Raw genomic sequence first — 18,000 nt, 5'->3', positions numbered from 1 at the left:
TAAGGTCTATTGTTCATTAAAAAGAAGAAGCCACTTCCATTGTATTTCTGTTACCTTATTTGGGTGGTAATAAGCAGGCGGGCTGTGAATGGCATAATGCAGGCAGCTAAGAAGGCTTTTGAGAGGACAGGAGATAGCTTCAGAGCAAAAAGGAGGAAAACTGGCCACCAAGGCCTATACGCTTCTTTTGGGAATACAAACACCTTATAGAATCAGGAAAAATAACAGTGGCTGCAGATGAGCTTTATAAAATCTTGCCTAAATGTTGCTAAATCTTCCATGTGCTTTCTGAGCTAAACACTATGTTTGCAAAGAAAGCTTGAGAGGGGTTAATCCTCAATGGTTCACAGGCAAACGTACCACTGACCCACACTTTCAATGGCCACATGCACTGGCCCTGTCTGGCCCACCCTCCTGCACTCTATCTCCAGGCAACCATGCAGAAAGAAACATAACTATTATATAGGATCACAGTAACATTTCACTTATAATGGCTATAGCAACCAGCAGCTACCATGTCTATTTATTTCATATATAACTTCCTTTAACCTCACAATCCTGTTTAAATTCTTACATCTGGTATTCTTTTCTGGTGGGCAACTACCCTTTTAGTACAGTGCAGCACGCTAGATGGGAAATTCACAACCAGAGCTTGGGACTTGTCCAGAACAATTTATAATTCAAGTCTGGGAACAAGAAAAACATGTGTGTTCACATACACGCATGCATTTATGGGTGCACACGTACTTCTTGCTTTTGTAAGATGGATACCACACATATAACACAATCATAGAGACGTTAGTGCTTTGGAGTGAAAAGGACAGAAAATGAGATTTAGAGAGGTTATCATGGAGAGAGGCATTTTTGGAGTTTGACCATGGCAGGCAGCATGGCTGAATCAATAGCATGGCTGGGCATTGAGGGACCTAGAATTGGCTCCAAGTATGGTGTGTAACCTCTCTGGGGCTCTCAGTTTTCTCATCAAAAAACAAAACAAAACAAAACAAAACAAAACAAAACAAAACAAAAAAACTGCAGTGGTTTAACTAGATGAACTTAGAGGCACTTTCCTTTATAAAATTCAAAGACGTCTCCATTTTTCCTCTTATAATTTGTCAATGGTTCTACAAAAGTGAAAGTTTCTTGTCCATATGCAACCCAGTCCCATTAATTCTCTTTGTTTCCCACTAGTTTTTACTTTTTTTTTTTTTTTTTTAATTTTTTTTTTCAACGTTTTTTATTTATTTTTGGGACAGAGAGAGACAGAGCATGAACGGGGGAGGGGCAGAGAGAGAGGGAGACACAGAATCGGAAACAGGCTCCAGGCTCCGAGCCATCAGCCCAGAGCCTGACGCGGGGCTCGAACTCACGGACCGCGAGATCGTGACCTGGCTGAAGTCGGACGCTTAACCGACTGCGCCACCCAGGCGCCCCCACTAGTTTTTACTTTAAACATCATACTAAGTTAATTCGATTAACCTCCATTTCTCAATCGTTTCTTATGCTTTTCTGCCTTTGTACTTACATTCACGTTAATTCCTTCACCAAGAAGGTCATTTTGTCATATCTGTTGAGATATTAATGATCTTAGAGACATAGCTGTAAGCTATGTCCACACTAAGCCTTCCTGGGTCCCTCTAGAGAAGGGTGAGTTAACACGGAGTCCTCTGGGGTATCTATCACACTAGGTTTGTGTTTGAGTATGTGGTTTTATCTAACTCACTACATTATAAACTATATAAAAATTACACTTTTCTTAGACATTTTCTCATCCATCCTGTGGCACCTAGCCTTGAACTAATTGCTTAAAAAACATGGCAACCTGAAGACAGAAGAAATACGACTTGGCAAAGTAGGAGGGACAGGCTGTCGTGAAACTGTGAAGATCAGTTGTGTCAGGTCTTGAATTTGTGGAAGTGAGGATCATAGCTGGAATGGGAGGTCTGGATGGAAGAACACGTGGAATACACCTCTTTCAGGACAGGTTGGTACCAAGTGGCAAAGCGCTTTAACTGGATGGTTTATATATTATTTCTTGTAGTTCTGTGTAAAATACTATAGCACTCGGGAAAGTTGGTCTGTAAGTTAAAGGGAAAGTATTCAACATCTCAAAATTCTTGATATTTACTAAATATGGCCAGTGAACACCAAGTTGATGGTTGAGAATACATTAGTATCTTTACCTCAAGTCTAACTCTCCACCAGCCACTGTTGGTAGGGCAATCCTTCTAAAATCTAAAATTTATCATGTCACTTCCCACTAAAATTATTTGAAGCCTTCTCGTACCTGGAGGATATACTCCTTAGAAAGGTAGATGAGGTCTTTGGTAATATGGCCCCAGACTACCTCCCTATGAATAAGCAGTCTTTGTCCTTCCTCAGTGTTTCCACAGAGTATTATTCCTACTATATCTTGAGACATATGCCTTTCTACCTTGATATCAGTGAGTTGTTTATACGTCTGTCTCATCTAACAGGTCATAACTTCTTTTTCTTCTGCTTTTGTCCCAGGCACATAACATAATGCTATGCACTGAGTAGACACTCAAACCATAATTATTCAATCGAATTGCTTTGCAAGAAAAACATAGAAATTTGATTTATTTCCCTTTCTGAATATCTTGAATAAATAACAAGTAAATAGAGGTCTCAATTTCTTCTGAGTTAGGAATAAGTCCTTATTCAATTGTGACTTCTTGCATGGTAGAAGATGCTAAATATTTGGATATGACATTAAAACACCATTTTCTATTCTGTGACCTCCTAGGGTGTTTCTCATTATTTTTGGAGGGTGGAGGCATTCAAAAAAATTTTTTTCAAAACAAAAATTTTTTAGTTCAATTTTATCTATTCACATTCTACAGTGCGTTTATCACCAAATCAAACAATAGGGCATTTAGGACTAAAGGGGGTAGAAATTGCTTTAGAGTTGATGAATCTGATGAGTTCACAGTTCTTGATTTTATATACCTATTTAACTGACAAGGAAATCTTTTCTTTTGTTCTACTGTAGAATGATACATTGAACCAAGACAAGCAACGTGGAACTCAACTAATATTCAAAGGAGAAACTAAGGGCAAAAAGATAGGTGTACATAAACCTTGAATGACTTATAGACAGAAGAACAGGGAGGGAGGTAGCTGGTTCTTCATATCAGCTACCATGGAAAAGGTAATAATGACTCCTGTTACAGAGCTAGAAGAAAACAGTGCTGTTTTCCCTGTTACAGCGCTGGCAGCCTTATTCCTCGTCACCCTCACTTCTACTGGCATCTCCCATCCCTCCCATCCTTCTCTCTAGGAGCCAGAGTACAGAGAAAGGAGAATACCTCTTAGAAATTTCCAATGAGCACATTTAAGCAATGAAAATGTATCAGACCTGACCAGAATACAATGCACTGTATGTTTATGATTGCAATTCAAATTTGTATTAGACATAGAACCTCAGCTTTTGATGTGGAAACCAACCAGAAAGGTGTCACTTGTTCCTATCCTGTTTCATGTATTACAGTCATTCAGTTGAACTGAATGAAGTTCAATGAAGTTGAATGAAGTTCAATGAAGTTCAGTTGAACTTCGACAGTCAGCGTCGAAGTCCTGAGATTGGTTGCTCAAATGCATGTGTATATTTTAACCGAAAGAGAAAGAGGTAATAGGGTAGAATAACTGGGTCCAGCATGTGCATAGGAATGTAACTAAAATAAATACTATTGAATATGCAATACTCAAGTACGGGCCCAGCACATGGTAGCTCAATCCGTGTGTAACGGAGATAGTGGGTTTTTTTTGTTTTTGTTTGTTTAATGTTTTTTATTTATTTTTGAGAACGAGTCACACAGTACTAGTGGTGGAGGGGCAGAGAGAGGGGGAGATGCAAAATCTGAAGCATGGTCCCGGCTCTGAGCTGTCAGCATAGAGCCTGACATGGGGCTCGAACTCACAAACTGCTAGATCATGACCTGAGCTGAAGTCGGATGCTCAACCAGCTGAGCCACCCAGGTGCCGCTGGAGATAGTGTTTTTTGAAGAGGGAGTCAAGATTCATCATTGACCCTCAGAGTGAGAAGGGTTTTTGTGTTTGTTTGCTTTCCTTTGTTGTTGTTGTTTGGTTTGTTGGTTTTTGTGTGAGCTTGCAGCAGAACAATACACTTGAAAACTGGTCTTTGTGGAAAGATAAAGGGACTCTCTACATTCTCTCATTAGATCCCATTGTCATTGAGAGTTAGGCTGGCAGACATGGTTTCTTGCCACTTCCACACTAGAGGCTCTCTCTGGGGAAGGAGAATATGGCACAAAGTAAGGCCATCTACTCCTGACAGCCTGGAGAATTATGGGGAAGAGAGTCAAAGACAGAACCCAGTGGTCAGATGAACATGCCTTGGCTCCCCAGTCTCAGGCTGGCATTTTGCATTTTGTGCAGTAGGCACATTCAGATAGGTGTGCGTGGGCCCAAGGCACACAATCACCCAGAACCACCTTGCAGAAAAGCAAGGGGCAGGGGAAATATTTATCCAAAAGAAGTAATTTAGTCTGGAGAAGATTGACCTCCACCATGATAATGAGCAAATACAAATTTTTTTATCCCATTCAGGTGGGCTAAAGAGGAAGATTTGATTAGTTGAAGAGAAACAGGCTGTATTTTACTGCACATTTCAGTGTGGACATTTGAGATCTCTGCTACAGTTGTCTTCAACAGTGACTGTTTTCATTTCTATATGTTTTTGTTTACACTTCTACTTGGATCCAGTTTCTTTGTAGTGATCTCACTTCACTTCCTTCTTGTTGGTACTCCACGGTTGTCTCCTTACTTGTCTCTTTCTCTTCTCTTTCTAACTTTTTTTTTTCAACAAAAGCTATCAACTTTTTTCAATGAATTTTTGACACAGATCCTCTGAACAAATATCTCTTTCAGTTTCCAGAAGTTGTCATCAAGGTTATCTATATTTGTGTGAGATATCTGGGTGCCATCCAAAAGAGATGCAGAAATAAGTAAGAAAAGAGTCTTGTGCTTTGGTTTTAATTCTAGAAGGAAGGAAAATCTGAGGATGTTCTAATTATTGCACTAAATGTGTCTCAATGCCCTTGGTTGTTTAATTTTCCTTATGAATGCTTTAACTAAAGATTTACATTTACTTTAGCACATTTATTACATTTCTCATTACATTACATTTACTTACATTTATTTTTGTTTGATCTCTCTATTGACCTTGATTTTATTTTACAATTTTCTGGTTTTCCACCTTTCGATTTCTACTATCAAGTACATGCAACTGCTACTCAATCTCTTTTGAAAAATTTGTCCCTTTCTCTCTAGGGATTTTATTTTTCTGTAATCAGCCTGGCCCCTTGGACTCACTTTTAAGGCCACACACAACTAAACCTTGCTTTGTCTTGTCGACTCTGCCTTCCAATTGCACACAAGGCCTACTTTTAAGTTTTATCTTGTTACTAATGGTAAGGGCCATGACCTAAAGGCTCTTCTTTAGTCTTCCCTCAGCACGTGTGTGAGAGCTGAGGGAATAACAAAATGCTCAGGACAGGGGTGTGGTTTATAATCTATAACATATCATGCCAAGCAGATTTTTTAGGTGAGAAGAAGTATTCTGAAGAAAGACTCTGTCATAATGTTGTAGTTCAAGGAATTTAAGACAAACGGAAAGATACAAAGCTCACCTCTTGGGTGGTCTTTTAGCGTTTTAGAGATTGAAGTCAATTCTCAAGAGAAATTTATGGAAAGACAGGGAAAAAATAGAAAAAGAAACAATGATGTCTACACTGTATACAGATCTAGGCTAGGACACTGTATTAAATCACAAGTACTTTGTGTTCTGCCTCCTCTTTTTGATAGGGTGATATATACCTACCACATACTATGAGGTGTATTGATAATTGAAGAGTGAGAAAAATCAGGTAGTAGAAAAGACCACACTCTTCTTTACATTGTTTCTGTGAGTGAAAAAAATAACTTGGAGATTTTGGTCTTTTTACAATAAAGCTTCTAATGTTTTCCTTTTAGAAATTAGTAAGATGCCAAAGTCAATGCTCTGCTGTTCAGTTAACCAGACTTGTTTAAAAAAAAAAAAAAGAAAGAAGAAAGAAAGAAAGAAAGAAAGAAAGAAAGAAAGGAAGAAAGAAAGAAAAGGAAAAAAGAAACTGTTTCCAGGCAAAGAGCAGAGGACGTGGGAATAACATCCTCCATTCAGCTCCAACCCCTCAAAAGCTCATTTGTAGGACTGGGTAAACACACACCTTCCGCATTCTATTTTTGAAATTACGTTGAGGAATATACAGACTGTTATCTGTAAAAAAAGCAACTTTTCAAACTTTAGTTTATATAAAATGTTCCAAAATGCCTGAACAGAGTAATTATTTTTAAAGTATATAAAAGCATTCACAATTTATATGCATTTGCTCTAAAATTTTATAATTATCAGTGCATTTCAACTTCCCTATATGAATATAGAACTGTCTCATATTAGTTTTGTACATAGTTTATAGCTTTTTAATAGTTGGGGAATCCACTGTCATGTATTCTTTTCTTTTATTTTAAAAGCTATAATGATTAATCCTGATCCTCTACCAGAATATAAACTTAAAAATGATTCCATTAAAAGGAATAACTAAATTCATATTTGAGTAATCTTTGCCTAGAAAAAAATGTTCATTCATGCATTTAATGGCAAATTGTAAGCTATTTTGTTCCTTCTGATAATTTCCTTTTTTTTACTTATCAAAGTGTATTGAGTGGCTAATGTGTGAAAGATGTTAGGAAGAACACAAAGAAAATAGAATGTTCTTCAGATTGTCAAAAAGCTGAGAAGCCAGGAGGGAAGGAAGAAAATGTACATTAATTATGACAAAGTGATTTGTTTGTGAAAGAAATACAGAGAAAGTTCGGTGAGACTTCAAAAGAGAAAGACACACACTCCTTCGGTAACCTCAGGAAGGCTTTGTGCAGGGAATGGTATATGAGTGGGGTCTTAAGGAATGGCAAAAGTTGGGGGCATGGAGGGAAGTCAACAATGGACAGAAAGCCAGGATGTAGCTATGGCATGCTTGTCCTGTCTGGGTCGAATGCAAGTGCTTATGGGGCAATAATGACAAATAAGATGGGAAAAGTGAGCTAGTTCCAGACTGTGGAGAGCTTTAAATGCAGGATAAAAGTATTTGGATTTTCTCTGCAGACAATAGAGTATCACTGAAGGATTCTGAAGAAGGGCAAGACATATTCTGATTTTTCTTTTGATGCTACTGATCTAAATCACACAGTAGAAAGAAGAGGGGTAGAGAATGGCAGTCAGTTAAGCGTCCAACTTTGGCTCAGGTCATGATCTTGCAGTTCATGAGTTTGAGTCCCGCAATGGGCTGTCTGATCTGATCACAGTCTGATCTCAAAGCAAAGCCATTCCCCACTCACGTTTTCTCTCTCCCCCTCTCTCAAAAATAAATAAAACATAAAAAAAAAAAAAGAAGGGTAGAGAGAGTACTAGAGTTAGGAGCTACTGCAAGAGGATAAACAAAACATGAAGTTTGGCCAAGGGCCATGGAACTAAATAGAAAGCAGGTGATGAGCATGAGGTATTGTTGAGAAAATAGCAATAATACCAATAATTATAACAGTTAACATCTACTGAGAATGTAGTAGAGCTTAGGCTCTTTTCTAGGCTTTTTTTTTTTTTTTTTTTGGTATTATCTCATTTAGTCTTCACCTTTTGTGAAGGTGTTATCAGTATTCCCTTTTTATAGAAGAGGCAACTGAGGCACAGAGAGGTGAAATAATTTGCCCAGGTTCACACAGTTTGAGTGAGAGAGGTAAGACTTAAAAATTTGAAAATCTCAGCACTGTACCAATAGTCTGGTACTACTAATTTGTATTATGGACTTAGAACCAACTGGAACTGGGCAGTTAGAACAGTTTTGAAAAAGGGTTTCTGCAGAGGTCATGTCATTTATAAAAATAAGGAAGTCATGTGAAGGACAAGATTTAGTGAAAGTAAGATGCTGTCTTCCAGTTTTTGCTCAATTTTGCATTCTGATTTAAGAACAGATTAGGGGTGCCTGGGTGGCTCAGTCGGCCAAGCATTCAACTCTTGATTTTGGCTCAGGTCATGTTCCCAGGGTCGTGGAATGGAGCCCTACACGGGGCTCTGCACTTAGCGTGGAGCCTACTTGAGATTCTCTTTCTCTCCCTCTACTCCTCTCCCTCCCACTCACACACTCTTTCTCTAAAATAAATAAATAAATAAAAACAGATTCAAGTGTCAACGATTATTACCCAGTTTAGCTACAGATTGAGTGCAAACTAATGCACAAGTCGTTGTTTTAGAAAAATGGTATGAATTAATGTCACGTTATCTACTATTAAGACTCATTGATACTTTGATCAAAGCAATTTGTCCTGCTTTGAATGAGATCATTAATACTGATGAGTGATTGAAAATGTGTTTGAATTTTAACAAATGATTTTGAATTTCACCACTTTTATTGCCAATACTTGGAGTTGACAGAAAGGTTTAAACCAATGAATGCTTGTTTTCACATAGATGCTGTAGATAGAACTCCCGTTCACCAATTTATAATTGTTCTTCTCTTGATAAGGATTTGATTCTTCCCTGAGTCCCTGGCATACATTAAACATTCAATAAATGCTCCTTGACTTATAATCATAATAATGTTCAATCTTCAATATATTTATATTATGCTTGATACTTGAGGTACTTTAAAATAGTACTTTGAATGTCAATTTGAATTGTAGAGTTCTGGAATCAAAGAATTCTTTTGGACATTTTTTCCTCTAAGGTGGTTTAATTTTTAGAGCGAAGTATAAAGCAAATTTCTGATATTTTATTCTCCTGGAAAGGCTTGGAAAGTTACAATGGCATGGGGAAAATATATATACATATTTTTTTTTAGGGAGTTAGGTATTTTTATATTTTTCTGATACCAAAGGCTATTGAAATGAGAACAAGCTTAAAAAATAAGTAAATAATGTAAAATTTAGACCAGAGACACCAAAAGAAAGGTAAGTTCTGTGGCTATAGAATTTGTAGTTATTTGGTTGAATTCCAAAATAAAATTATTTATTCAACTGAGAAAGCTCTGTTAGGAGATGTCTAGCTTTAGGTTGCTGCCGAGAATCACAATTAGACTAATATTTGCACTTACTGCATTTGAGAAACTGCCTATTTATTTCCTGCCCTTCTTCTCCTTCCCCAGAACCCCCTCCTGGGCATGCTACCACCACCATGCTTTAAAGCTTACTTTTTTTTTTTTTTGATGATAGATGGGGAATCTTCCCCTGGGCCTTCCCAGCACTTGAAGCTTGGATCTAAAACTAAAGCCCTCAAAATAGTAGAAAAATGTAAAGGCACAATTGTCTGGCTTATTTTGCATGGTAATATAATTTTTCTGGTTTGACCAAGATTTGTATTATATCATGAGTTCCTATGTTTGTACCTCTACATATAATCAATAAAACAATGTCTTAGTTAACTTTAAATAACCTAGCATGTGCCTGACTTGTGTCAGTTTTGTGGACTACAGCTGGGTGATGGAGATCGTGTTCTGGTTCTAACACAGGGTCAGTATGTGACCCAAGACAAGTTATTTAGTCTCTAATCCACTCTTCACCTCTTTGGATTAACTAGATAATTAGACCATCCTTTGTTTCATAAAGGGAAAACAATGTGAGTATTAAGCAAATTAAACAGTTGGATATGATCCAATGAACTGAGTTGGTGCTCCAACTTTGGGCACGGTGATCACTTCCAGAGCTCTCTCCAGAGCAAACAGTGCCTCCACCAAAGCCCAGATGCACAACATGTGAAGATGACGAGCCCCACTTCTTCCTGTCATCCCCCATTCCCTCCTCCAGCCTATCGCTATGACAGTCACTGTTAGTCTCCAGCCAACACCCATCTGAAGCTGGAAGGAAGATGTTCATACACGTAACCTCCTCTCTCGCACGTCCTTGCTCCCTTCAGGGGACACTGTTCCGGTCTGTCGTCCATCACTCACAATTTAGTGAAGCTCATCTTAAAGCCTCTCATGAATACATATTTATGCATTTATTTTCCCACAAATTCTTTTGCTGTCTGCCTTTATTACCTAAGCAAAATCTCAGAACACTTTTCCATTATACTTGTGAGAAACCAAGTCCCAGTCTTGTGTGAGATGTATGAACGAAAATAAGGATGCCCCTCCCTAAAGAAAAGAAGAGCTGGAGACTTTAAGGTTACATTCAACTTACTAAAAACAGTGATATCCACCTCTAAAGTCTTGAAGACTATTGGTTCTATTTGGAACTTCTGCAATTTCATGGTTTTTAAAACATGTAAACCTATGTATCAGTTACCACAAGCAGTGAAAATATACATAGAATGTTTTAGCTTTCAGTTTTCTTGTGTGTGGTTATAGCATGGCAAATATATTGTGTGATACAAATGTAACATCTATACAGGTACAGATAGCAGAGAGGAGGAAACAAACGACTGTGGGGGAAGATGCCCGGGCATGGGGGTGGAGAGCAGGAAAGCCCTTACAAAGAAAGGGATGCTTGAAGTGGACTTTGTGGTTTGAATTAAAATTTAATTAATTAATTAATTTATTTATTTATTTATTATTTTACTAAAAATTTTTTTTAATCTTTTTAAAAACATTTATTGTTGAGAGAGGGACAGAGCATGAGCGGGGGAGGGGCAGAGGGAGAAGGAGACACAGAATCCAAAGCAGTTCCAGGCTCTGAGCTGTCAGCACAGAGCCCAATGTGGGGCTCAACCCCACGAACTGTGAGATCATGACCTGAGCTGAAATCGGATGCTTAACCAACTGAGCCACCCTGGTGCCCTGTTTTATTTATTTTTATTTTTATTTTTTAAAAATTTTATTTATTTATTTATTTATTTTGAGAGCGAGCGAGAGAGAGAGAGAGAGAGAGAGAGAGAGAGAATCTCAAGCAGGTTCTGTGTCAGCTCGGAGCCTGATATGGGGTTGGATCCCACAAACTGTAAGATCACGTCAGATGCTTAACCGACTGAGCCACGCAGGCGCCCCTGAATTAAAGCATTTTTAGTTGGCTAAGTCAAAGAAAGACATTCCAAGCACTAGGTAAAGCTCAGAGATAGGGCACCACTTGACGCATTTTGAGGAACAGGAAGTTGTTAGCACTGTCAAAATATGAATTGTGTGAGAGTTCTGAGGCAAGGGTCAGATGAGAGAAAGAGAGCGAGGTTGAGAGAGAGAGAGATAGTGAGAGAGAGAGATCATTATACGTCTTGGTGTTTTTTTGACAAGCTTTCTACCATAAAACCAGTACACTAACTGAATACAGCCTAAACCCTGTCTTTCTAAAAATGGAAACGCGCCAGATTTTTGGAACTATTCTTCAAGCGTTCCTGAGACCCTCACTGTCACTCTGTTCTGGGTGGAATGGCACAGAACACCTGATTCAGGGAGGAGCTTCAGCATCAGGGACAGGACGGGAGGAAGTAGGAGACAATTTGGAAAGTGAAGCAACTTGTCTTTGGGGCCGCACCACATGGCTCAGGCTGCATACATGGATGACAAGTTCTCATACCCATGACAGGAAGGGAGAGCCCCTCATCTCCTTGAGAATGCCAGGGCAGGGAGGGAAGAAGAACAGGCAGACCTCCTTGGAGAAGGTATCCTGCAAACAGGACAAAGGGGACAGCAGACCAGGGAACAGCCTGTCCGGGAGCCAAAGTGGCTGCTGAGAGATTCCACTGCGAGTGAGGCAGTGGTCCAGGGATAAATTAAGACTCCTCTAGTCAGCTTTGCAACGTCCTGAAAAATGTTCCTTTTAAGTGAGAGTCACAGAAGTTCTATTTTCTGTCTGTAGTACTGCTTTTTTCAAGAATTAACCCCCCACTCACCTATAGTAAAAATAACAACATAAACCTATCCCCAACACGTGCTAACGGCTGTTGTATTAGGTAACTTTATCAAAAGCGCAATTTGAAATATGAATTTTAATCACTTAATTTACTGAAACAAACCAAGAGTGGTAACAGTTGAAGTGTCACAGTGAAGGTGTCTGTCCAGGTGGGTTTTTCCATCTGTCTTGTACGACTCCCATGAAATACGGATGGCTTTGGCATTACCTCATTTCTTCTGACCAAGACCCGTTTCCCTGGGCATTCATCTCCAATTTGCCACATAAACCTCAGTCTCACTGGTTTTCTTCTCATCCCTAAGTACTCATGTTTACTAGAGACCAACACTATTTTTCCCCTTCCTTTCAAGTCTTTTTTTTTTTTTTTTTGGTCCAGAACATTATTTTGTAATGATATTCTTTTTAGATCATTAGGCAACTTAAAAAAGTTTCTACATAAATTGTTAAAAATCAGATCAGCTGCATTTTGACTTCTTAGTCCCTTTCCGTGTAGGAAGAGAGGTAATTTTTGGTCTTTCCCGTCTAGGCTCCTACTTCTCACCACCAACGGTATGTCAGGATTCCGTTGCATAGGGCTAGCCAAGACTTCAAATGCATAAACACACGCTCGTATTTGTTCTTCTAAAGTGAACCACCACTTTCCAAATAGCTACCAACACATTCCCCAAAGGAAGAGAGCACCCTGCGACCAGTTACGTTTCTTAGTTTACAGTTTTATCAGAGCCTCTTGGGATCCTTCGCAGGGATCCTAGCTGTCCTGGTGGTTGTGGTGCCGGCTGTCAGAAAGGTTCTCCACAACTGTCCTAAACACAGCACATTCTTATAACATGACAAAGTCCCTATGAGTCATCATTTCCACATTTGTGAGGGAGTTGATTTTTCCTGGTATCAATGGGGGAATCTGTATTATTGATTGTCACCTCCAAAGGGGAAATCGAGGCAAGGAAGTTTGCCAACTTTCCCAGGACATGCAAAGCTTCCAGACCACTCAGTCTTGGGAACACGATACATGCCGTAGCTCCATAGTTAAAGATCGGGAAACGTATTTTACTTTATAAAAAGCAGCCCAGGAAGAATATCGTCTGGGAGAGAATTCTGACTTGCCAATAAGGAATTGCAGGGGCAGGATCGCCAGTAAAGAACATCTAATTCCACCTCCACCTTCTTTTGGGGGGACTGAAGTTCAGGAAATTTCGCTTGTTTAAGCCGCGGGGCAAGCAAGTGTGAGCGGAGCCCAGAGCCCAGGTTACTGGATCCCCAGTCTGTTAATGCTCCTCCTACCACATCCTTCTTAATTTTAAAGATGCCTTCCTACGATGGAGCAGACATTCATTAATCCCAGCCCTCGAACCCCGTGCTGCAAGTGGTCTTCCTTCCTTCTCCCGTCTTTCTGGCTCGGGCTCTGCACGGCAGGGACCCAAAGCAATCGGACTTGGCCCTGTTACCTCTCGCACCTCACCATTTACCTGCGAAGCTGTGGAGAGCATCTTCGTTCTCCAGAACGCCTCTCTGCTTGGTCGCCTGCAGCTCACTTTTGGATTTCCAGACCAGCTTTACCATCCTGAGCATCTCGGGCAAGTCCCAGGGCAGCGGCCCCTGCTGGCACCCCGGCCGGCCGCCCGCGGAGGAGGGCAGCACGCCTTCCGGGGCCGTCCACCTCCTGCCCAGCTCTGCCGAGTGGAAGTAGCGCTCGAGGACAGGCATTCTGCCCCGTCCCCCCGCGGAGCAGCTGGGGCCGCTGCTGCCGGGGCCGCCGCGGCCGCCGCCGCCGCCGCCAGACGGGAGAGTCTTCCCAGGCAGGGGAAGGCGAAGCCCCGGGAAATCTCCTCCAGCTCCGGAAAGGCAAGCCTCCTCCAGCCTGGCACAGCCTCCCTGTCGCTCAGGCGCTCGCAAACACTGACGACGCGGCGACTCACTTGCCCAGGTTTCTCGCCGGTGAGAAGTGCCACCGCGCTCGCTCCTTGGAGACGAGCGCACTTTCCCCCCACCCAGCTCTCCCGGGCACTGGCGGCACCGCGCTTAATTAATCCCAGGCCGCCGCTGGGACGGCTGCTGGGGGGAAAGCCATCGAGGCTCTAGCGTTTGCCTGTCCTCTTCCGATTCATTTGTTCCCCGTTCTCCTCTGGTGCTTGTCAAAGTTTGTCAAGTGGCTTGTCTCCAGGCCAAGAAGCGGGGCTCCCCCTTTGCCAGCTTCTCCGAGGGCTCCTCCAGAGGCCGGTCGGTTATCTGAAGGTGTCAGGTGAAGAGTGCGCCCCCCCCCCCCCCCCTCCTTGCAGGAAGCCTAGAAGCTTCCCTGGCTCTAGCCCCGCAAGTCCCAAGGAGCTCTCGGAAAACGGGAAGTTGAGCACTGGCAGAACCGATTTGCAGCTGCTGCTCTCTGGAAGGTCTGGCGGGGGGCCACCTTGTCTGTCCACCGCGTCTGCACTGGGATGGGGTTAGGCTGAAGGCTCTGGGATGGATCCTCACCCCACAGTTCACACACTCCCTTCCCCCACACCCCTCCCCCTCGCTGTCACTGGGTTCTCAGCAAACCTAACTGGGTTTTGGCCTATTGGTCAAATCCCTTCGTAACCTCAGCCGCCCTTCAGCTGGAAGGGAAATAACATTGAATCACATCCCAAAGCTAACTCTGAAAGAAGTGAATTAGGGAAGCACCAAGATCCTCACGCGATCGTGCAGTGGGGTTGCGTAGTCTGGATAGGTACCCTGGGCTTGTTAAAACCCCCTTGCAAAGAAAACTGTAATCATTTTAAAGGCTATTCATGGGGGGGGGGGGGGGCGGTGGGGGGGGCGTACGAGGCACTGGAAAGAAAGGAGAGAGTGTTGAAGATCCACTTTCCAGAGACAGAGCGCTGTGGACTTGATATTTGGGTCGCTAACTGCTGTGCCCCCACCTGTGAGGGGTTCAGCTGAGGACAGTCCTGGGCCAGGCGCAAGCCGGGTCCCACGGCTCAGGTGGAGAAGCCAGCCCTGCAAGTCAGAACCACACAACAGAAGGGGGTGCCCCCTGTAGCTTATGTGAAAAGCCCCAGACATAAATGAAAGTGGGGTGGTATTGTGTTGGGCACTTTTGTCAGCAAATTGGGTTTGTAGGAACAATTTGAAGTTGAACATTCACGTGGCAGGCTCCTGTTTTCTTGGCGGCCATCACAACAAGCCCATCTTTTTCTCCTCTTCACATCTCTGCCATTGCAAAGGGCTTTATTTTGCTTGGCATTTTGTTTTGCTGATGTACAATCTGTTGCTCCTTTCTACATTCCTTGCGGGGCATGTTTATCACACAGTCATTTGATGTTTCTTCGGGGGAGAGAAGAGGAGACTTCGGGGAAAGGAAAAAGACTGTTGTAAGGTGTGTTTTATTTTCATTGCCCTCACGTCATTTTTTACAATGTGAAACCAGCAAAGGCTACTGTAATTTTGTTGTTGTTATTATTCCTCTAAATCTAGGGTTAATAAGTTTAGTTTTCCACACTGAGTTAAATGGCTTTTCTCTTTTTCTGGATGGAAAAATACACTGGTAAATCTACTTTCTCTCCTACTAGGTGAGGAAGCATCAACATCTTTGGGGTATAAAATAACAATAAAAGACATTGAAGACACAGCTGCTTCTGAATTTCATTATTGAAATATTAATCAGACAGCTCTTCCTATAACAACTACATATTCACTTAGCCCAATTTGGGAAAAATCAGTGTTCCACTTATGAGAAAGATGAGCCTTTTTTTAAAAAATAAAGTTTATTTATTTATTTTGAGACAGAGAGAGAGAGAGAGAGAGCGAGAGCGAGCACATGAGTGGGGTAGGGACAGAAAGAGAGGGAGAGAGAATTCCAAGCAGGCTCCATGCTGACACAGTGCAGAGCCAGACTCAGGGCTCGAACTCACGAACTGTGAGATCATGACCTGAGCCGAAATCAAGAGTCAGATGCTCAAATGACTCAGCCACCCAGAAGCCCCTAACTTCCCTCTTTGTTAAGAAGTAAAGGGACTTAAGAATCAGTGTGATGCTTCCATCATGTTTGACAGCCCTTCCAGCTCTTATGCTTGTATCACACCTAGGCATCAAAGCTCTCTAGATTTGAAATGATTTTATTTAAAAAGCACATGTAGGCTGTTGCACTCTATGAGCATATTTCCTGAATAACGTCTTAAACTCACTCCTCAGTCACAAACTTCCTTGACATAACAACTGAAGAGTTTCCTAAGTGTTTGACTATTTTTATTTTTGTTCAGTTATTTTGCAATAGTACTTAGCATCAGGATATCCTGACCCTTGGAACAAAGGGGTTAAGAACAAAGAAAACAAATATATGATATAATATGTCACATACACTAATGCATTAAGAATACAACTTTTCGTGGAACATTTCTTTCAGAATGACATTTTTAAAAATCCAAGCATATAAATTTCCACTGTGTTCTCTGTATTGTTTCCTTGTAACAAGTTGTTTCCTTGTAAAAAATATCTTAGAGAAGTTACAAAATGTTGGATCATTGGACATGAATACTTCCTAGTGGAGATGAGTTAGGGCCAAGCAAGTAGCATCTCAAATTTTCCTTCCCAAGAAGGAGTCTACTTTGTTTGAAGATTTGAAAATTGAAAAGTTTGCAGAATTAAAAAAAAAATTCTCCCCAATATGGGATTATCTTCATCCCAGGGTAGAAGTGCAAAAATACCACAAGAAAGGTCATTCTCATGGTATTTCTGTCTCACATAGAAACAGGAAGTACAGGAAATCTTGCGGGAAAGCTTGGCTCAGGAGATTTTTGGCTCAACTACAGGCTCAAGAGGTTGGGATAAACTGACAAGATGCTAGTACTCAGACTAAAATTATTATGCCACACATATTCTTTAACAGGTGGTTTTGTTACATTTCATAGGCTGTGATATTTTCTGTCCTTCAGATAGTTGCGTTGGAAGAGCATGCCTGTAAACCTATGATTTTAAGTTTCCTCCGTGGGCATCATTCACCTTGAGTTTGTACCTGCAGCCAGAAGTTTGGATCACTGGGGATGGGGTCAAGGGGCTGGTGATGAGGTTCTGTACCCAGAGGAGTCATGGAGAAAAGAGGTCTCATCTATGTGACTTGTGAGGATTCTTACAAATCTTAATATCTGCAGTTAATGTGCTACATATAGGACATTTTAAACTTTCAAAATAACCTCATTTTTAATTCAGGCATTGTGAGCCAACCTAACTTTCCATTAAAAGGAAAATAGGGTAGTTCTTTTCTTGTGCAAAAGAAGTGTAATGAGAACTAACCAAGTCAAAAAATCCTCGTTCCAATGGATACCTAATTCTACCAAAAATACTTTGCTATGTGTTTGCAGCCATAAAGGAAAGAATTGGTAACCACAGTACTAACGGATATAGCCAAGAACAAAGATTCAAAGACCTAATGATTTAGAACCTGGATTATTTTGAAGAATTTCTATCGTTCTGGGGGCTATGTTAAACTCTTACAGACTTGTGGGTGTTCTAGTCATTAAGCAGGTAAGTATTATGTGTGATTTTAAAAAGAAAATATTAATAATATTAAATATTTCTAATTCTTTTCAGAAATGAATTTTTTAATGGAAACTTGGAAATATGTGTTTATTTCAATTTTTATAATTTGGAATCTATCTGTAGATTCTCACAAAACTTCATTTTAATTGAAATCTCATTCACGGATAGTTTGGTAATGCTTCATACGCTTATTAACCCCCATTCTGCTTCTATCTTTAAAGAAAAATTTCAAACTATTGAGGGAGTTTATTAATTTTGTCCTGGCCTTTCCTCTCCATCAGTTTAAATACAAATGTGTAAATACACACACACACACACACACACACACACACACACACACGACCACCCTGGTTTCACAAATGCAATTCAAATGAAATTCAAAATGAGCAAGGAAGGAAAAACAGGTCTTTCAACTTTGTTTAATGTTGTCTAAGTAGAAGAAGCTCAAACAATTTACAGTGTCCTTCGAAAGAAAGAGAAATGTAATAACTTTGACCTTAACTAATCTCGAGGAATGATGCCAACAAATAGGGGAAGGGACTTGGTCTGCAGATAAGGAGCACATCAGGGAGCACACATCTC

The 18,000-nt window shown here is 40.8% G+C and overlaps 1 protein-coding gene across 3 annotated transcripts in view; it reads right to left on the bottom strand.

Annotated features, from left to right (window-relative positions):
- The window catches only part of PDE7B (phosphodiesterase 7B), a 314,218-nt gene that overhangs the window by 126,409 nt on the left and 169,809 nt on the right, over nt 1-18,000 (bottom strand). Inside the window, exon 1 of one of the 3 annotated variants that reach the window (XM_060616746.3) lies at nt 13,377-13,926. The exons of the other annotated variants lie outside the window; for them this stretch is intronic. Within the exon in view, the coding sequence (XP_060472729.1) occupies nt 13,377-13,614 (238 nt within the window). The 5' untranslated portion in view covers nt 13,615-13,926. Of the gene's footprint in view, nt 1-13,376; nt 13,927-18,000 lie in introns of those variants that run through there. 3 annotated transcript variants of the gene reach the window in all.

Source organism: Panthera onca, chromosome B2, assembly GCF_046562875.1.
Source record: "Panthera onca isolate mPanOnc1 chromosome B2, mPanOnc1 haplotype 2, whole genome shotgun sequence".
In the NCBI taxonomy this organism is placed as follows: domain Eukaryota; kingdom Metazoa; phylum Chordata; class Mammalia; order Carnivora; family Felidae; genus Panthera; species Panthera onca.
Note: the sequence above shows the minus strand (reverse complement) of the source record. Positions and strands in the feature narration are given on the sequence as shown.